This window comes from Orbicella faveolata, unplaced genomic scaffold, assembly GCF_042242905.1.
Source record: "Orbicella faveolata isolate gen_17 unplaced genomic scaffold, um_ofav_v1 contig_36, whole genome shotgun sequence".
Lineage (NCBI taxonomy): Eukaryota > Metazoa > Cnidaria > Anthozoa > Scleractinia > Merulinidae > Orbicella > Orbicella faveolata.
The window spans coordinates 10,365,725-10,386,851 of NW_028301565.1; the positions used below are offsets into that span (position 1 = coordinate 10,365,725).

A 21,127-nucleotide genomic window follows, 5' to 3' on the forward strand; every position below is an offset into this window, starting at 1 on the left:
TTCGTCCTTTGTAATCCGTGTTAATCTTCTCCATCCTTAACCATCCCTGTTCCTTTATGGTTTATTATTATCTCTTTGGTGTATTTCTATCTTAGTAAAGTAATATTTTCAGGTTTCCTTCCCTCAAAAGGTACTTTTGTACGTGGCCAAAGAGAAACTCAAACTACCGTGACTGAGCTCCTTCAAGTTGAAAAGTTAAGACTCACTTGGATTAAGAGCCCTTCTCGACGTTTTTTATCAATGTGAGCATTATCCAAAGTGAGCACATGCTTCATGAAGGCCGCAAGACTAGAATGTTGCTGCTCCTGAAAGTAAACCTTCCAGATACTGCGAGCCCTTCCTTCCAAGGGAGTGGCTGGAAGACGGGCGATTGCATCAGGTGCAGCCATCTCCAGAAGCATCTTTTGACAACCTCGAAACAGCTATAAAATGTAAAATATTTATTAAATGTCTTCGCTTCTATATTTATATGACATAAGGGTAGTATTGAGTAAGTGCATCAAGTTTGTCACGAGCTTTTAAAATTACAAGAAATAGTTTGATTCACTTATACTTTTACACTTTTCCAATTCCTTTTGATCGGATCTCGTCTTTTTTTCCGATTTTTGCTTGTTGACGCGCTAGGTCGGGAATTGGTTTCGTTTGGAATTTGTGAATTTAAATCTGGTAAAGTAAGATGTAAATTTGAACTTTCTGTCTTCCTACTTTCATTTCCAGTGTATCCTCTGTGGTGTCATCAGGCAAATCATCGTCTTCTTTCATGTCATTGCAGACTTGCATCATGATGGAGGGAATGGTGTCCTCGTGATAGCCAACAAAAGCGTCCCCAACGGAGAAATCCCTAGAATAATAGACCCTATTGTAAGATGTATCAAGGTCTATTCATAACTCATGATAAATATGGTAGAAAATATTTTATAGAAAAATGTAAAATGTAAAGCGAGCGAAAATAGTAATAGCGTTTCGATATCGTCAAGATGCCATTGTCGAGTGCTTTCCACGAGCTTTTCTCACCGCATTTTTAAAAATGTCAAACTCAAGACTATTGCAACCTTTTCGTTATGGATTGCGTTCAGTAAAGGACGCGTTTTCACATCAACACAATGCGTTAACTGATAAGGTAAATGCGGCGTTAAACTGGTGACTTTTCTACACAGGGTTAAACCCTTCACATCAGATCAAAAGAGCCGTTTGATGTAAGCCATGTGGTAATTATATTTTACCTGTTACGCTTGTTTTCCCTCGTAACCTCTGAAAAGTCACTGACCCAGATTCTCAGTTTATCTACCAGTTCCATCTGATATGGAGTCAAACTTGTTAAAGTCACGAGGTAGTGCTTCTCCAGACGGTTGATCAGCGGAATAGGAAACTTGTTGTAAACTACGTCCTTTTCAGCGATTACTATTAACCTAAGAGAGGATAGATGGGTATTCCACTTTAAACAACATAATTGGACTTGAAACTGGACCACGACTCTCTTCGACAACAAACGCCTCAACTAATTGTGTTACAGACTTCAGAAACAAATTTAAGAGTAAAGTTATCATTTACACTATGCAGTTAAATCTTTTTCAGTAGAGTTGTTGTTCAATTTTAGTGTTTTTTTGCGCTAGAAACTTGATATATCAATCCCACTTAGCTACGGTTTACCACTTGTACAATTCTTCGAGTCGTTACACGACCAGAGCGTACGAGGAATCTCAAACTGAAGAAACAGCAATATGGTTAAGCAAAATATCATTCAATGACTCAGGTCACGTGCAGAGCAAACCTTGCAGCTAACGTTGCTAAAAAGGAATAGTGAATATACAAGTGGACAATTTTCGTCAACAAAAGCACAAAGTGAATTCCTTACTTGAAGTCATCATGGACACGACATTTGACGCGGTGAGTACCGAGTCCAAGATCCACGTACTTCTGTCCTCCAAAGTACACGTAATACTACAAATATAAAGTAAACAAGAGTTGGAATTCGCCTACGTACACCTTTACATCGCGCAGACAAACAAGTCGCTAATGAACCGTTTTGTGTTGTGTCATGTCTCCCAAAGTTTATCTCTGCAAGTAGAGAACAGCGTTGCATGGTGTCTGCTAAGAGACAATCTTTAAGGTTCAATTTTGCCAAAACTGAAAGTCTGTAAAGGAAATAATAGATTTATCCAATTCCATTATTTCTCTTAAAATGGCAACAGGTACAAGATGTATTGAAGTTAGATCAGAGACCTAGAGAAGAGCAAACCAAACCAGCTGTTTCATACCTGATTGAGCGCGTCGTACAGACTTTCGTAAAGACTTTCGAGGTTTAACAAGATCACTGTTCGTCCTGTCTCCATGCAAACCTTGATACGGTTGATGTTGCGACAAATCTGAACGACACACGAATTATAAATAATGTCAGTTGAACTGCCGAAGATACATTTATTACCGTTTAACTTAACGGTCAGTACAAACTTAATGCCAATCAATCAATCAATCAATCAATCAATTAACTTTATTTATACACGGTAAAATTTAAAGCTTTAATAGCTTGCGGGTTAATCTACAACTTAAAATTTCAAACTATAAATAAAAGAAAAGTTTCTAAAAACAGATTCCTAAAATACGTTAAAAACTAAAAGATACAATATTCACTTCTAACGTTCTTTAGAAATATTCACTAAAATGTCAGTTAAACTAAATTGTCACTTGATGTTCTCAGAGAGTCCGACTGTGGTACATTTTACCTGAGTGTATTCCTGGTCATTAGGAAAACTGCTTCCAAAGATAACCACTGCATCATCTGCCGTCTTCAAGAGATGTTGTTGCATGATGGGCAATGCGGCGTAATTTTCCGTTAGTATCAAAAGGTAACGGTTCTCACTACACAAAGTAAGACATTAGTTTAGTTAACCATCAACAGCAGTTGCCATCACTGCTGCATGCCAGGTTGATCACTATAGCTTCTCAAATTCATTAATAATTCATCAACATAAACTAAAGGAAATCGTGACCGTGTTTGGATATCTGATCTTAATTAGCACAGATTTTTACAATGTTGTTTCTTCGTTTTCACATTAGTTTAAGTTTCGATTCAGAAGATATATCAAACACTCAAGACTACTGATTTGACCACATTTCCAAATACCTCGAAGTTCAACAAAAATACTCCGCTACGCGTCCTTTTTTCAACTCTCTTCTCGGTGTTTGGAAATTTTGTCAATTACGGTCTTTCGTTTTTGACATATTACGTCAAAATGAAATGAAATGAATTGTAAGAATTACCTGAAATTGGTACGGTCTGCCACATCTTCCCTTCCAAGACTTGCCTCGATTAATCTTATTGTTGTAGAGGTTTCTGCAAAATCTTCCTCCTAAAAAGGTGAAGGTTTTTTTCAGAGAAATCAACAGACCTCTGAATTGCTAACCATACTCAAATCAAATAAAACCTTGGACTAACACAAATCAAACTGTCTAGATGACATTCTATCGGCCAACCCAACCACGTAACCTACATTTGCTTTGAGATCTGGGATTGAAGTCATGGATATTTCTAATGCTATATACTAGAAATGGAGTACAGTTAGAACTATTTTTTAAGTCTTCAAAGAGACCAAATTAGTCGACGACTTCGCAACCGCAATAGCCGCGGTAACCGTGTGAGGTAACGTCTGGGGAAAGTTTCTTCAAACTCATCTCTCTGTGCACGACAACAAAAGGTAAACTCACATCTGTTTCCTGATAGTAGCGTTTGAATATATCTACAGGCTCTCCTTCAACTAGGCCACCAAAGTTCCTCTTAATAGCATGTTCCAGTTGATGCCAACGAGGTCTTTCGCCAGATTTCGCAGCGATAGAGTATACCATCTTGATAAGGCTTAATAGGTAAGTAAGACAAAAACAAATAAAGCACCGAACAACTAACAAAGGAAACAGTGAGCGATATTAAGCAACATACAAGTGATAACGTCACGGATACAATGTTGCACCTGTAAAAGTCACGAAGACCGAAAAATTCTTCTTTGCCACATTTCTTCAACGTCGCAAAATTTTTCTGTTCCTTGTAAAGTTCTGCATATCCCTCGGCCAATGGCGATATCAGAGACTGAATAAGATGTTTCACATGTTTGTCTGTTGAGCAAATTCCCCTGCAAAATCAACATTAAAAAGTTCTAGACAAGAGCAACAAATCTCTTTAAAAAGCAACTGTGCGAAGAAGAACGTTAGAAAAGGAAGATAATTGAAAGGTTGCCGTTGAAAGGTGCTGAAGATTTTACATTTTTTCAAAGACCTATTCTAGGTATTTGATGTCACAAAGACAATAAGTAAATGATCCCAACTTTATGTTTGACAATGTATTAAAATTAACAAACAAAAATAATAGTAGAGTATTAATTCATGAAGACTTAAACGATAACTTAATTCTTACTTACAATGCACTGTCTACCAGTTCTCCTACGTCTGGCACACCACGCGATAACATGATGCCGCGGTTCATTTTAGCGGGGTCTAGGGCCCAATTTGAGATCCCAATGAAAGCTACACGCTGGGCTTTTTCATCTGTCTCAATGACGTCATCAGCAGAGGTAACACCATCCTCGAGAAGGGGATGTAGGGTTTTCAAAGGCATAAGAGGAGAGTCCTCCGCCAGCCCAACCTCGTCAAGGACGACGACTGATACAAACTTCTCTGGATTTTTACCCTCCTGTAATTTGCTACACTGACGGAAGGTCGCCACGATACCCTCTGGGGTCGAAAGAGGACTGCACTGATACGACGCCATGTGGACCTACCATTTAAAGAGGATATTAGAGAACAGAATTGCCTGAGTGAAGGGTCAAAAGAGAGCACTTTGAACAGTATAGAGGCACCATTCAACAAGAACTGCCTTGTTATGGCAGAGTAAATTATTTCGCCCCCCGCATAAGACAAATTTTGGAAAACGCTTTCTCAATTAGTGTCTCCAAAAGAGCCTCATTACCTGCTTGAAGGTCTTGAAGAGCTCCGATCTTGCAGCATCTCCCTGCATATTGTCGGCTACGACAGTCTTAGCCAGTGATTTGGAGCTGCCCGGTTTACCAACCACAAACAGTGGGATCCTGAGCTCAATACACACCACCATCATGAACACGTTCTCACTCAAGGCGGTGTTTCTTGCAATGTTCGGGCCAAGTTTCAACTCCTTTAGCACGGCTCTCTGACAGCTTATAATGACAGAAATAGGAAGGATAACATAACCTGATGCAAAACTACGATGTTCAATCTCATTATTAGAGCAAGTCCATAAGCATAATAATGATTACATATGTTAGAAATGCAGTCGGTTCTGCTGTTGCCAACTTCGAGTTTCGACAAAAAGATAAACTCTCCTAATTTCGTCCAAGTGCTGAATTTTGTGAAGATCATTCCAGCTGATAACTTGTAAGTGACAAATACAACCTATCATTCCTTGCAAGTAGTACAACGTTAAACAATTTCGCTCTCGATTTCTATCGCGTGATAGTTGACGAGGGTGGCATTTCAACTTGAATTAGACAAACGTTATTATCGTCCACAGAGGCTGGCATCCTTTAGACTAGCACCGAGAAACATGACGTGTGGCCTGTATAATCAACAACAACAAAATAAACAGACAACAGAAAACAAATGCTCAGCGCATGCACAAATTTTCGTGTGATTCTTTGGTGTTGAGGATTGAAGACTTTAGGGACAAAAGTGACCAACAATAAAAACAAGTTTGCAAACCTTGAAATTTCACGAAGGATCTGCTGTTGTCCGCCAGGAAGCAAACATGGCGCTTTAAAGCTCCGTGCCACTACAGTTCGATATTCCTCACGACGTTCCTGCAACTTTGCATGGTAGCATACACCAATGGCCAGTACCAAGGCACGAGTAATGGGAGTAATCAGCTCCTACGATTTAAAGATACGAAAGTGTCAATACGCGACATTTACGTATCATTATGATCGTGGTCCTTATTGCACCAATGCATTAGAAATACTTTGCAGTTTGGAAAATCGAATAGAAATTAGCCATACAATTGTTAGGGAGATTTTGATTAAATAACTTAGGAATTATAAAAGCAATCTTTAGCGTTTTGAAAAGAGTTTTCTTTTGTTCGATTTTTAAGGTTAGCTTTAGGCAAGCTTGTTCAAATAAAAATTACAATGATGTACTTTAAATAGACTCAGTGTTTGCTTAAGATGAATATGTGTTGTAATCGCGTTAAAAAGTGCCTATTTAAGTTTATCGTAGTTCACGCTGTTCAACCAAACATTTTACAAAAAGTAAATTTAATCTTTCCGTAGGCAAATTGGTGTAAGTTGCCTGTACACAGCTTTCAAGGCTGAAAATACAAATTTAAGCTGCCCTAACACAGATTTTTAGGCTGAGACTACAAGTAGCAGGTGTATATGCGAAACTAGCTTTGTTAAGGTCGCCATTCGTCAGGTGAATTTACCTAGGCTTCAAGCTGGCTTTACTTATCATGCAGCTGAGTTTATTCAGGCAACTTTCAGCTTTCAAGCTGACTTTATTCAGTCTTCTTTTAATTGTACCTTGGATGATGCAATCTTGTTTCTCACCAGTATAAGTATAGTGCTCTTATCATTGTAATACGATTCACATCTCGCTCGATGATTTACGATTTACATCTCGACGATTTACGGTTTACATCTACCATTTACGTCGAAGTTGAAGAAAGAAGAATAAACGCGTGAAGTTCAAGTTCTCTGAGTGTCCTTATTTCCAGTTGTAGCAGATCCGACGGTACTTTGGGACCCGCGACAAGTTCCGCTCCCGCAGGAAGCGAGTTGCTATGAGCTAATTCCCGAGTAAAGTTAATTTCATAGAGTCAAGCACACAAGTTTCCAGCCAGTTAGGCCACTCAACGCCCGTCTCCCCAGTTTATAGTTTAGAGCGGAAAACCTCGTTGTCACACAACAGCAGCTCATTATTATATAGTTAGCTCCGCAAGCGGGCAAGATGAACCAAATCCTGCGTTGTGATTGGCTACTGGGACGGCCAAGATGGAGCTGGATTTTCACTTCGTTATTTTTCTGAGTATTTTTGTGCCTCGACTCCCCTGTCGTGGTCCAAAAACAAGCATAAAAAGAACTTGACCAATATCCATTCATGGTAACCTCACGCTTGGTCAATACTCCACGTGGTAGAATAATTTATGATGTACGTTGTTTTCTTTATAGCGTGTTAAAAAATTGAAATGCGTTATTACTTACGACGTCGTCGTCATCATCTTCATCATCGTCACGACCTTCTTCCCTTCGTTGTTCAATGAGAACTTTGTTCATCAGTTTGCCAAGTTTATCCACGTGGTTATAAAACCAAACCATCACTTGCATAGCTCTCTCAACATCACGAAGGCTCACAAAGCTACACTCATCCTTAAATCGAAAGAAAAGACTTTATACTTCCCTACTTTACAGCCGTACTTATAGGTGGCAAGTTCTTCAGCTCTTTACTCTAATTAACAACATTACAAGATAAAAAAAAACAATCAAATATGGGCAGAATAATTAATAATGATGAACATTACAGTGCCGAGAAATCCAGCGTTTGGCAGAATGGTTCAGAACACATATGTGTAACAAACAAGAGGTTTTCACACACACACACACACACACACACACACACACACACACACAACAATCAGACAGAACGCCGTGATTTCTTGCTCACCGACTGATCCCTCATGTATTTCTGTGAAGCTGCTAAAACTTCCGCGACTCCCTGCACCGTTGACGCATCCCCAGGTATTAGACCTTCATGAAGAATCTGAGAGAAAAATTAAACGAAAATATTGGGCAACAACATTAAAATGATATCCTGGTAATGCTAGTCAATATTAGTTAGTCATTAACCCTTTGAGCCCCAATTACGTATATATGAGTAATTAATGGTCGTGCTCTTTGTACCACTTGTGACGTCATCAATTTAAATGTCATCAGATGTTCTTGATAAGCAGATAGTAGTACTAGGCTAGGCCTGTCCGTACAATGGTCAGGTTTAGTTATCGACGACATTCCGACGTCGCAAATCGAAAAACGTTATCAGTTTTGGTGCAAAAACGGTGGTAAAATGGTCCACTATGCCTATGATTGATCAAGGTCCATTTCTAGGCTTCGCCCGTAATTAACATCCAACGTTTCACGGCAGCCACAAAGAACATGGAACGCAAAGGTAGCCAGAGTAAAAGGGCCGAGAAAAAAAAGAAAGGAAAGGGGCAACAAACAAAATTGAGAACGGTTAATGGCAAAAAAAAAAAGTCCAAATTTTGGATTATGCGCGTGCTCGGAATTGAAATATTGCTTAATTTTGTACGTAATCCTCGAAAAATCTCTCCTTTCGGTAAAAAAAAAAAGCTTTCCTAGTAAAACTTAGGCTTATTTAGCGTCATAGCAGCCTAAAAACCTGACTAAACGGTTAAAAACGGTATTTTTTGGCGAAAATTTGGTATTCAAAGGGTTAAAGCTCGTACTGAAAATTAACTCTCGTCTAGGTAATGGAACCAGGGTAGAGAAGTCAGAGACAATCGAAAATCTTTGACTTGAAGTGCATTTGTCAGGCCCGCGAACCGGGATTTATTTTCATGCTCTAAGGACTGAGCTACGAGAGCCTGACAGACTCGAATCGAAAATGTGAAGCTTCTAATGATGCGCCCACAATCATTCATGTATGCGCCTTTCGTCTTGAGGATAGGATTTCAACAGACGCGTGACGAAACCCCCTGACGCCTATTTTGATCACTTACAATCATTTGAATCGACAAGATCGATCTGCACTGCAGCAGCGTGGCGAGTGTAGCTGGGCATACAGTGAAATGAGACTCCTCTACTCAATGTGGTTTTTTTCGCCATCTTCCCGAAACGCTGTTTTGATGAAGTCACAACTATATGTCCATACGGAGCCGAATCTTCACTGGTAAATATCATTTCTTTGCTACCCACATAAATACTGTCCTTTTTACTAAATTAGGTACTCACATAGCGGCTGACAATTTGATTGGTGTAAAGTCTCTCTACGTCGGGTTTCAGCTGACCAAAATCCCATATCAAGGGGCGCATGCTTCCTGGCAGAGCGTGAACACGGTACACGAGATGACGCAATGGGATATGCCCTGAGGGAAGTATAGGACATAGGGACTTTAATTTACCACACGATTATGATACTAAAACAACTGAGTAACCATCAAATTCGAGAGCAAAAGTGACGGTAATGTGTATTATCTGTCGTTCCTCGCATTTTTTCACATTTGTAGTTCTCAAAGGTGATCTGGTTTACTTTGACAAGCGTGTAATCACAAGAACAAAGTTTCATACCAAGACGATCTTCTGACTCATCTGTTTTCACGTGGTATCCGAGACCTGCTGACTCCAACCTATGAATCATGTCGTCGGTATGCCTGCAACACAATAGTTTCACTGCCATCAGAGAAAAACTAAAATATACCAAATTTCATTTTACTTATAACTACGGTAACGTTTTGGCTATCCAGGTCAGCTATCAGCAACTTAGATTCCTAACAGGTTTGTAATATTTTTAAATTCGACATTTTGTTAGAAAAGACCCTAGTAAGCAGATCTGCGTTCGAATTCCTTCGCATTTGAAATAAAGTTAACAAAAGTTAGCAGCAAATCTCTAATACCGATCACAAAGAAGGGGTTCCGCCGTGGGTGGGTGGTGGGGCACCATGTGGTAGATCCGAGCAACTCTGGTTTGATAGGAAAAAAGTCTTGCTTGATTCGCTTTTCGCGCTTCTAGACGAATTGTGCTTGATTTTCTATGAATCCACAAAGTTAGTTTAAAGAAGTCGTGGCCAGACTAGTTCAAAAAATTTATTGTAGAGCAGATGTGAAGTGTAGTCACCTTCTGTAAGGATTACAGGCAGCGATAAACTGCAGTCTTTTCAGACCCTGTCCAATAGGTCTTCCATTGATTCTGCGGTCCACCATGACCTCCTTGATCATGCTCAGTGCCTCAGTGGTGTTAGCCTCATCGAAGAACAGAACCGTGTCAATGTTCTTTCCTTGGTTTTGACGAGCCATTTCTTCCGCCTGGTAAACTTTCAGCTTGATATCTTCGTACGTTGTACCGCCATGAACCTTGAAAACAATCAAATAGGTGATACGTATGATAATTGGAGGCGAAATCTTAAATGATGATGCATATTTGGTAGTTCTAATAATAAACGGTAACTATGAGTCAGATTGTAATTCTATAGTTTATTTTCTATGTCATCTTCCTACCAAAACCTACTCAGCGTACACGTGGAAGCAATAGCCCAAAAGGTCGTATTATTATATTTTTGACGAACAAAATAACTTGCTTTCTCGGTTTCAGTGGCAAAAGAAATTTAGTTACTCATAATTCAAAAGCTACTGACCTTCACGAGGAGCATGTTTCGTGGACCTTTAGGACCTGCTTGTAAGCCACACATGTATCGGATTAAACGAGTCTTACCACAACCAGTCTCCCCCATCACGATAACAGGAATATTGCACCTGATGATTAAAAAGTCAACATCGTCTAGGAATAAGCACTATACTGAATAAAGTACTTCAAATTACTTCCTAATAGGCGCATGTGCGAGTAAAGTTCCATTTATATCAAGGCAAACGACAGTCTAAAGTGTAATGACGGAAAATCATACGCCGAATAAATTGCACGCCCATGCATTCTTTGCATAATGGGCGCGAAAGAAAATGACTGGGACACTGCGCAATTGTAAGTGAAAATGTAGATATCGGCTTACTTAACGCCGGACTAAAGTTGGAAAATGGAGGGGTTTTGTTGTGTTAACGGGTGTTTTGTCAGCGACCTGGTGAATAGAACTACTAAATTTTGTTCCGCAGAAAGCAAACAAAAAGTGAGATATGATTACCAAAACATACCTAAATCTCATGTGAATGGCCAGAATCTTCTTAACATTGTCTGTAGTCAGTTCATAGTCTCGGTCTGGATCGTGTGAGCACTCAATATCCATAACAGAACGCAACTGACCAATCTTGTCCTCCCTAAAATGAGGAAGGTGAGGTAAATTGAAGTCAAAACAGAGGAGGAAATCACATAACTCTATAACAATAACAATCAATTTAACCCTTCAATATTGAGCTACCTACGTTAATTACCAACAAACCGAGTAGCATCCTCCGTCCACGTTCGAAGTGTTATGATGTTAAGTACGACCAATGCTTAATCTGCTGAGGTGAAAGCCACTCCAGTGATAGCAACTTATTAGTTTTACTTACTTTTTCAAATTCTCCATGTTTGTTGTAAAATCAACTCGTTGGGCTTGCAATCCATTACGCAGCGGCTTCGACATCAGACCTTTCTCCAAAATTTGCCCTGTTCGAGGGTCAACGAGGTCGCCAGTGGAATTGATATAGAAACCAAGAAACGTCATAGTGATGTGGTCTTGATTGAAGAACAGGTATGGATGAGGGCTGAATAACAAAAAATCAACTGCAGTGAAAGGACCGTCAGGTTAATAATAAAGATCTACGATTTTGGCTTTGTCATGCCATTGGAAATGGCGTTGCCGTAACAGTTTTCCAATCGTTACATTTTTGTTTCTTTTTTTCGGCTCTCTACATTATTCACGTTCATTATTTCGATCGGGGTAAGCTGTGTCTGTTTGGCAAAGCAAAACACCCCACAGGACGGAGTAAGGATTGAGACCTGTGTAAGCAATTAGAGAATGAATCTCAACCTGTTCATTATTGAGGAGAAATTTTTAAACAAACGTACCATTCCAAAATTTCACAAAGAGAGAATACTATTTTGTAAATACCCTTTACAGGTACATTTCTTAAAAAAACCCTCAATTGGAGATCAGATGTGTATAGGAAGTAACAAAGATACAGGTTCTTGCTTTTTCATAGGACGTCATAAAACGTTTCAAGTATCTGGGTTAAGCTGTCACCTGCCAACCAAATCAGTACACGACGACTGTTGTCTTTATTTCTCTGCAACCCTCCCCCCCAAAAAAGAACAAAACAGCACAAATTGACCACATCATATTCTTCATTTAATATGGCCATAGTACATAGCGGTGTAGCTTACGAAACCCAATTTAAACGAACACACAACATACTTTCTAGAAAAAAGTTTATTTTCGTGGAAACTTATCAGTTTTTTTAAGAAATAAACTTTCATCAGTGGAATTTACCACAGGGAGTTAAAAATATTTGAGAAACAAGAGTACTGCATGTAAAAACACTCTGCTGGTCAAATTTGATGTCAAACAAAGCAAACGCGGCATCGACCAACAAAACAAAATAAAGGACTGTCACCTGCTCTCCCAGCTTCTTCTCAGCTGAAATTGTTTGATCTCTCTTCGCTCAAGTTCCGCGTTATCGTCCGTAAAATTTACGGTGTTCTCCTCTGTTAGAGACGGAGTAGCGAAATCCTGCAAGAAAAATAAGAACGTTGCCATCAAAATGAACTGTCCAAAGATCAAAAATAACATCACTAAACTCGCGCACTAAGTAGACTATGTTGTTAAGCTACAACAGGATGTTAAATACGCTGGAAGCTTACGAAAACCACATCCTTCCCTGTCACGGGGTCGATTATTTCAACAACGTTTTGACAACGCGTAGACGAGGGAAACAGGCAACTCATCCACCCGGTTACTATATTTTGACTCTGTCTTGTCTTGATTAGACAGTTTCTGTGTAATCTTTAACTCGGCTGTAAAACAGCTACAATTTGGACCTCGTTTCAAAACTTTAGTCCCGACCTCTTAGCGTCAAATATAACAAACAGACCCCACTGGTGAAGCAAGCTCATTGAGGAAGAATCGTTATATGATAGCGTGGAACGGCGTGCGTATAAGAGTTATAACTAAAGGAAATTTAACAAACATGTTAGCAGTTAGAATTAAAAACCAAATGCAATAGCAACGCCTTCCTTTACTTCTTTTCTGTATTAATGATTTTTCGGTGCTGTTTTAAGCTGTAAAGAGAGGAAATGAACACAGTGAACTTAAATTCGCTGACATAGCTGTAAGACGGCCTTAAGTATAGCAGCGACACAAGAACTACACAAAGGAAGCAAGTAAGCGAAGGTGTTATTGTTGCATCTCTTTTCCGCTTTTCTAGCTGCTTATACCTTCATTCTATTCCCATACAAACTCTTACATTACACTGTTTTGCAATCCCATGTAGTGACGCTCGTGTACTGAGCTAAGGTTAATGAACATGAGTGCGTGATGACAGGTGTCGGTGAGAATTTTATAACCAAGCTTACCCTGGACATTTGTATCATGAAACGCGCAACGAATGAGCGGAAGCCTTCCAGATTCGGCACATTAGGTCCTTCTAGGACAGCTCTCATCAACTTCATGTCACAGAAATAACTCTGTTCACAATCTCGGAGCTGCGAGTTCAGGAAACTCACAAAATGACGAATTTCCGACCACGAAGGATCAGGTATTCCACAATAGCTGTGTAAATAGTTGGAAAGACTTGATTAAGGTATAATTAAAGGTTTAGACTTCATTAGCTATAGTCACAAACATTGTTTTAATAAAGTAAACAATTCCTTTCAGCCAAATGAATAGTGGACACTATTAAATTCGGTTCTGGTTGCCAAAATGACCATGTAGGGTTAGTAGTAGCCTTTGCAAAGTATCCATTTTACATACCTCAGCAAGAGCATAAGGCATGTTCTTTTGTCGTCATCAATATCCCCGGGCTTAAAAGTGAAGTTATCCAGACTTTTTCCTTGACTTGAAAGTTTGAGATACTGATAAACGCGCTGGAACGGTGCGTTTCGAAATTCTTTGACATCAAACAAAGGGTTGAAGTCGCTAGGATCTGTCAAAGAAATTAAAATGGAACCATGAAGGACCAAACTGTGTAACGTAGACTGAGCTGCACACTACTAGCTGCACACTACTACGTACGAACCACGCTTAGTACACCCGCAAATATGCATACCTGGATTTACCGATAAACGGAATTGAACATTTCTTGGAGTGTCACACTCGATGGTAGGCAACAGATCGTAGAATGGTCGCTTACACATGATAGATTTCCTAGGATGGCCCTGGAAAATTCGAAATTTTATAAATAACAACATAGATGTGATTAATACAAACAGTTTCTTAGGAAGTACGACAATAAAAAATTCAGAGCGCTGTTTCCACTTTTTTCTTGTGCGAAGAAAATAAGTATTTCCCGTTGGACTTATTAACTCACCCCTTGCATTTCAACTTCCTCTTCTCTTGTGAAGCCCATGGGCAGTGGAGCAGATGTCGTGATCTCAATGACGTACAAGTCAGTGCTTCGCTTCCTCCACACTCGTCCCATCTTGTCACAAAGAAAGCCAAGGACAAGTAGGTTAAATAGAAGGCTGTCCAATCCACGTCTCATCTGAAAAAAGGAATGGTATCAACTAAATAGCTCTGCCAAATCCTCATATACGTTTGTGGCCTTATGATACCAAAACTGTCGTTCGGAAGAAGGTTTTCCAATCCACTACTCGGCTATAAAATGTATGGCATAAAGTTGAAAACTGCCCTCCCCTTGTGACAGTTATAGGTAAATTACCACCAGTGGCTTTCCTTCAGAACGGCAAAAAAAAACAAGCAATTTCTTGGTGTCCAAAATTTTCAACCAATCCATAACTTAGGTCGAGGTTTGACTTGCTCATAACCAAGCAATCACCCTTGCTTACCGAAGGTGATATATCCAAATGGAATACGCGGGACAGTGGTACATTTGCCCTCACTGCATGTGGCAAGAGTGAATCTACCAGCATCGACGAGTCCGTGGAGTTCCCGTGAAGTGGAACCGTGACATGCAAGGCTACGTTGGAGTCATGCGTACGCAAGTTTGTCAAAACCATGTCGTTGTTTACAAGGTTTGGTAGCTGGTCTGTTAGACGGCGAACAAACAGAGTCTTTCCCAAACCTCCTCGTTTGGATGAGACAACTCGGACACAGAGCCTAGACAGAATACAACCAATTAGCTTTTTAAATTTGCGTGCCAATGGGGGACGGTCAAATTCAATAACCACACTTATTCTATATTGGAAAGGTAATGGTAATGACACTTTTATCTTATTCTTTATTGGAAAGGTAATGGTAATGATAATTTTATTTAAAGTAAAAAACGTAAGGAGTGTTCACACAATCTTCCGAGCCTCATGCCTACGAAAAATGCACTCGATTAAGCAAAAATAAGAAAATAAGAAAATATATATGCTAATCTAGATCTGTACAACAGCATTAACATATTGATATAACATATGGAAAACCTACTTTCCAGGATCTAAGGATCCCGCTGTAGTCCAAGTTATCTTTCTACTATTGATGTAGCCATACTGTGCGAGAGGAGAACGGAACTGATCAATGAGATAGCTCTTAAGATCATTTGGCGAAGGGCAAGGTGGAGCAGCAACCCGATACTGATCAAGGGCTGCCACTATGTTGGCACGGTCCTCATTCTCGCTACTACAGATTACCACCAGGCCATAGTCTGGAAGGTAATAAGAGAAGGAACTTAATATAGGATCACAATTGGTACACAGGTATTATAAAACAGTTTAACTGTCTAACTTACGCCGAAAACCATACAACCTGGGATAGCATATCATTTATATTCAGTCGTACTCACGTTCTCCAGTCTTTCCCGCGAGCCCCTGTGTCACTACACTGAGCATGTCCACTGCCCGTTTGCTGACAGAGAAGTCTAAGAGATCAGCATGAACAAGGCAGTAGAATCGTCCCTCAAGGTCGCCTGTGGCTCGTCTCCATAACAACTCGATCTACGCCAAACCAAAGAAAGATAAACATAACTTTTCACGTTGTTATTTTAACATAGTTGTGTGCCGGTATGTAGATTAGTTGGTACGCAGGCTACGTAATTATACTAAAAAGTGAATGTTTGAGGAGTTTGTCCGTTAGGAGTCACTCGACGGCATCTCCGCTTTTGATCACTTTATTCTGGAAATTTCGTTTAAGAAAAATTTCCGTATTTTTGTTTAGTACATTTGTTGTAACAATAACTATTCTAGGGCCGCTTATGTTTGGTATAATAAGCTATGCTGGAGCTGTTTATGTCTGATCAATAAACGAGATGCCCCAATCAATGCGTGTACTTGAGTGCCAACCGTTTTTCTACAATTTAGAAAACGAAATTTAAACTTCGATTTTCAATTTTCGATTTCCAAGAAAACAAAAATTGAAAATTAAACATCAAAGTTCAATTTTCAATCTACAAGAAAAACGAAAATTAAAATTTGATACCAATTTTCAATTTTCACGAAAACGGAAATTGAAATTCTGATGCCAGTTTCCACATTTCAATTTTTCGAGTGGTTCTTAGTTCCGCTACATGAAACTCAGAGAAAGTCTGGAACGAACAAAAACCGGAAGACAACGAAAACCAATAGTTTTGGCATCCGAATTTCAATTTCCATTTCCCGTGAAAATTGAAAATTAAAAATTGGTATTCAATTTTAATTTACCTTGTTCTTGTAGATTTGATGTTTGATTTTCAATTTTTGTTTTCTTGGAAATTGAAAATTGAAAATCGAAGTTTAAATTTCGTTTTCTAAATTGTAGAAAAACGGTTGGCACTCAAGTACACGGGTTCCAATCCTATACGATTGGTGTTCTCTTACTTGTACTAAGTTAGAAATTATTTTGTTTTCGTTTTACTGCAGAGTGATTAGAAAACAAATGTTACTAGTGCGTAGTTCATAGAGAGGTATACACGTAACTGGCTGTCGAGGCTTCTTCATATTGCTGAAACAAAATTAAAATGTTTGGGATTAACCTGCAAAGAAGCAGTCAGATGCACACGCTGGCTTCTTCACCCAATAAGCTCCGATAAACTATATTTAATGACACTGTTCCGTGATAGTACACTTTTGTGTGTTATTACAGCCCATTATTATTATTATAGCAGATATACCAACAAACAAAGAAAGCCACACATCATTTCTCAAATAATCATTTGACGTAAGGTGGGGGGACACAACCTTGCGATTGGCATAGGAAGCGACTTTGATTTGCGAGACCTTTAAAAGCCTCACTTATCACCAGCACTACCTCACTTGAAAAGGACAAGGGTAACGGCAGGTCAACTTGGTTACAACATAACAATAGGATTTCAAGCCTCTCTTATCACCAGCACTACCCCGCACTGGAGACGGACAAAAGTATTGACAAGTCAAATCTGAACGCGTGACCTTGAAAGCCTCACTTATCTCTCCGGCACTGAGGAAGCCAGCACCGGATCGGACAAGACTATTGGCAGGTGTACAAGAATTTTCTTTACTTTGAAGAAAGCATGAGTACAGCACGCCACCGAAGGGAAGTGCTTTTACATTGAATCACGGTGCTTTTATAGCTAGACATGTCTATGGGTGTAACCAGTAGAAAGGTGCCATGATGCAGATCATACTGTGATAAGACTAGGCAGTCTTTCAACAATTGGCACAACAAAGCATTCAAGGATCTCACCCGATCTCTGCGGGTGGCAAATATAATTTGACAGCATTGTAACATAGTTAACTACAATAACTAACTGTTCCCGAGGTTTGCACATCACGCTCCATTAACTGCGTTTTACGGCTTGTGCCTTAAACCTTTCTTAATTTAACTTAGAAACACAGTTTTCAAATAATTAATTACCTCTTCTGTGGTGGTTTCTGGGGTACAAATAAGCACTTCTTCATGGCTTGGAAGAGGCTGTTTCTTGTCATGCATATAGAGGGCTAAAACTGTTACCAAAACATCATCTGCAAAAGAAGGGGTTCGAAGATCAGTACACACATCCGAACGTTGCTAACCGCTTGTGTTTGCTAAGTTCGAATCCTATAAAAGACTTGGTTACCATTTACCACATGTACAGTACCTAAACATTTTACATTACCTTGGTATCAACACTGCCTGACAGTACATTTTATTAAATGATTTCAATATACTGGACATACTATTTCAAGATACTGGTTCATTAGTAATCACTTACTACCTTTGGGAACAAGCATGAGGTTAGGTCTCCCCTTTTTCAGGAACGCTGGAAAGGTGCGAGGTATTCCTTTACCTGAAAGTTAAGTAAACATAATTTGACGTTTATAGCTACGAGTCAAACAATTTGTCATTGTCAAACAGGAGGCAAATATATGTGGCCCACGCATAAAAATTCTCGCTTGACCGATAACTCCGACAATTTTCTATTTTTCTATTTATTTTTCTTCTATACTTTAAGGGTGTCGTGTATTATTCTTACCCTTTACTGATAGCGCTCTGAGGATGTTCCCCAGCTGAGAAAGTGTAAGGTACTGCCTGATGTCTGCCTCAGAATCCTCGTCTTCATTATTCTCCTGTTCTACAGTGGTTTCAGGGAGCTTCAAGGACAACTCGTCTGCTTCAGTTATGGTTACACTACAAACGAATGTCAAATAACTAACTTTCAGCTACAAAGCCATTGTCCAAGGATACGCGAGAGAAACGATTTGCCATAGGGGTAGCTTGTTACAGACGTAACCAATGACGAACGAATATACAATAGACTCTTTGCACGACTCGACCACAGGGTACAAAATCAGCCATGCTGGGAGGCAAGTTGCACAGCGGGACTTTCAAACAAAGCAGCTCGCACCAGTCCAGCTTGACTTTCATTTGTTTTGGATATCCCACTGTGTAACTTGCGTCCCAGCATGGCTAATTTTGTACCATGTTCTCGTGTCGTGCAAAGGGCCTGTTGTACTCCGACTGCTTATTAGGTGTCGTCAATGATAAAAAATAAATCATGAAGCTCAAAGAAGCCAACACTAAAAGTGATCTACGTGTTGAAGACTACTGAACTTTCAAGGCAACTTCGCATATGTGAAGTTTATGTGTCAGCAATACATATAAGTTTACTCAGCCTCATCAATCCGAGTGTAGAAAAAGTTATGATGTATGTACGCATGCATGCCGGTATGACTGAGTTACCTTTGATCCTCTGTTTGCATTTCATCGAGCTCTCCGGCAGAGAAAATCTCTCGCCCAATGATGGGATTTTGCCTCGCTTCTTCGTAAAGAGCCTCGATGTCTGCTTCGTCAGCTTCCTCTAAACACCACAGCAGCAAGTCGTCTTCATCTGTATCAAGACCTAGACTCGCCAAAGCAGCCAAAGCAACCTGCTCTGAGTAACCACCATCTGCAGCTGCATTCAGAAACTTTTGGATTTTTGAAGTAACTTTCGGCTTCGGCTTCTTAATGGAACTCGTGCTGACTACCGTTGAGGGGCTCGTACTTATGTAGTTGTTGTTATCAAATGCTGAACCACGAGTACCAAATTCGGCGTCTGAAGGAACTTGAGTAAACGATGGCAGATCGGCAGTACCTTTTGCCTTGTCTAATAGCTCTGTTTCTCTAAAAGCGCGCTCTATTGCTGACTTCAACTGATCTGTGTCTAAATTCGGACGAACACTTTCAAGCAAAGTAAGAACCTGAAGGTTGCTTACAAAAAGGTCTTCGCTGTGGCAAACTGTGGCTATTTCCTTCCTTAGTAGCATCAACTGCTGAGTGGTGAAGAAATTCAACTCCCGATACTCCTTCCGTGCATCACTGACCTTCTTCTTCCAGTTTAAGTAACATTTCTCCATGGACGTGCTTTCAGCTGCCAGCTCATTTGCTATGGATTCGCCTTCGAGCTGATCTTTACTGCAGTGAAATTGTTTATTCCAATGCAAGCGATGAACAAAACCAGATTCGGAGAGGTTAATGTAAGCCGTGGCTAGACGCATGACGCCCTCAAGGTTCTGCAAGTTAAGAATTTAGAACTATTGTAAAAGCGACATCATAGCTTACCACGGGGCTTCACATCAATTTCCACCTAAAATTTCACACAGGCTACAAAAAACGACGTTTCAAATCTATTTTTTTGTCTATGCCAGGCCGATACGATTGCGTTTATTCGACACAATGTGCAATGATTGTAAAAAATGTTTCCCACCTTAAACTTAAAGATTCTCTCCAGGTATTTGCGATCGCGCTTACTTAATAAATTTAAACTTGCCTTTACAAATTGTTCAACCTCATCCTTTCCCTTTTCAGCCTTCCCAGCAATCAACATCAATTTACTTTGCAAATCTTTCAATTCATCAACAGAGTACGTTTTGCTCTGCACTTTTTCACTTCCATCTTTCGTAGGGACTGTGAGTCGGATCACATCATTAAATGACAACCGTCTTCTTTCCTCTGTTTGCGAACAACTCTTGGTGTCCACGTGACCTACAACGTACACACCACTGGAGTTAATGGTCTTAGCCTGTACTAAGGATGTCATAGCAACCGAACCATGTGATTCCTTGACGGTCTTAAGCCATTCCAGATGCCTGCTAGTGTCGGACTACGAAAAAATGAAATGACAATTTCTGTTAGAGGTGACAACGGGTCCTTAAAAAAGGACACTATAAAAACGAAAGGGTTATATTTGTTGAATATCATTGTCATAGAGCGTGTTTAAATTCTTATACAATTATAAATCTCAACATGGATGCTGAGAGAATGTCTCGATTTTACTTACATTACGTCTTAATTATTAATTTTGACGCCTTTGGATTTATGAAATTTACTTTTGTCTACGGGTTCGTTGACTGACTGATTAACAACGTTATCAAGAGGTGGTTTCTTTCAACTAATAAAGAAAATCAAGAAATACGATTGAAAAAAGAACTTGACGTGAAGAACTAGAATCTTTTAAACCTCTTGGTTCAAAATCTGCCGAGATTCCGATTTTAACTGGCCTTCTTAATGAAGTTCCGTTAACGATAAAGGAGGACCTCTTCAAACATAGTTACAAAGAAAATAAATATCACAAGAGCACAAAGTGCATTTCACTTCTTACTAGTTTTTGGGGTAAACTGTGATCCGTCTCTACAGCTTTCCACACGGGATCACAAGCTTTTACCAGCTCGTCAAAGTTCACTTTTTCTTCTTCACTTTCTCTAAGCTCAAAGATCAAAGGAGCGAAACCTAGGCAGCTGGTATGTAGACTGGAAATGCGGTCAGTTTCCATGACGCTTTCACCGGCTGAGATCAAGGCCAAGTCAACAAGAACCTTAAGCTCTTGAGTTGCTGTGAAACCATTCAAAATGTTAAGTTGTTAGTTCTTAAAGAAATCACACT

General features: G+C 39.6%; 1 protein-coding gene across 2 annotated transcripts in view; it reads right to left on the reverse strand.

The window, feature by feature from the left end:
* Nucleotides 1-21,127, reverse strand: part of LOC110067795 (E3 ubiquitin-protein ligase rnf213-alpha-like) — an 82,369-nt gene that overhangs the window by 21,873 nt on the left and 39,369 nt on the right. For both annotated transcript variants that reach the window (XM_089275437.1, XM_089275436.1), the window contains 34 exons: nt 20,847-21,076; nt 20,016-20,348; nt 18,947-19,758; nt 18,240-18,394; nt 17,982-18,053; nt 17,642-17,748; nt 15,618-15,768; nt 15,263-15,479; nt 14,677-14,947; nt 14,199-14,372; nt 13,938-14,046; nt 13,643-13,814; nt 13,246-13,441; nt 12,288-12,403; nt 11,244-11,438; nt 10,887-11,009; nt 10,379-10,496; nt 9,862-10,097; nt 9,315-9,397; nt 8,979-9,112; nt 7,675-7,770; nt 7,215-7,379; nt 5,722-5,888; nt 4,958-5,180; nt 4,410-4,765; nt 3,966-4,124; nt 3,706-3,853; nt 3,262-3,350; nt 2,724-2,859; nt 2,259-2,366; nt 1,856-1,941; nt 1,224-1,409; nt 706-841; nt 207-422 (listed from right to left, as the gene is read on the reverse strand). In XM_089275437.1, the coding sequence (XP_089131563.1) occupies nt 207-422; nt 706-841; nt 1,224-1,409; nt 1,856-1,941; nt 2,259-2,366; nt 2,724-2,859; nt 3,262-3,350; nt 3,706-3,853; nt 3,966-4,124; nt 4,410-4,765; nt 4,958-5,180; nt 5,722-5,888; nt 7,215-7,379; nt 7,675-7,770; nt 8,979-9,112; nt 9,315-9,397; nt 9,862-10,097; nt 10,379-10,496; nt 10,887-11,009; nt 11,244-11,438; nt 12,288-12,403; nt 13,246-13,441; nt 13,643-13,814; nt 13,938-14,046; nt 14,199-14,372; nt 14,677-14,947; nt 15,263-15,479; nt 15,618-15,768; nt 17,642-17,748; nt 17,982-18,053; nt 18,240-18,394; nt 18,947-19,758; nt 20,016-20,348; nt 20,847-21,076 (6,275 nt within the window). The remainder of the gene's footprint in view (nt 1-206; nt 423-705; nt 842-1,223; nt 1,410-1,855; nt 1,942-2,258; nt 2,367-2,723; nt 2,860-3,261; nt 3,351-3,705; nt 3,854-3,965; nt 4,125-4,409; nt 4,766-4,957; nt 5,181-5,721; nt 5,889-7,214; nt 7,380-7,674; nt 7,771-8,978; nt 9,113-9,314; nt 9,398-9,861; nt 10,098-10,378; nt 10,497-10,886; nt 11,010-11,243; nt 11,439-12,287; nt 12,404-13,245; nt 13,442-13,642; nt 13,815-13,937; nt 14,047-14,198; nt 14,373-14,676; nt 14,948-15,262; nt 15,480-15,617; nt 15,769-17,641; nt 17,749-17,981; nt 18,054-18,239; nt 18,395-18,946; nt 19,759-20,015; nt 20,349-20,846; nt 21,077-21,127) is intronic.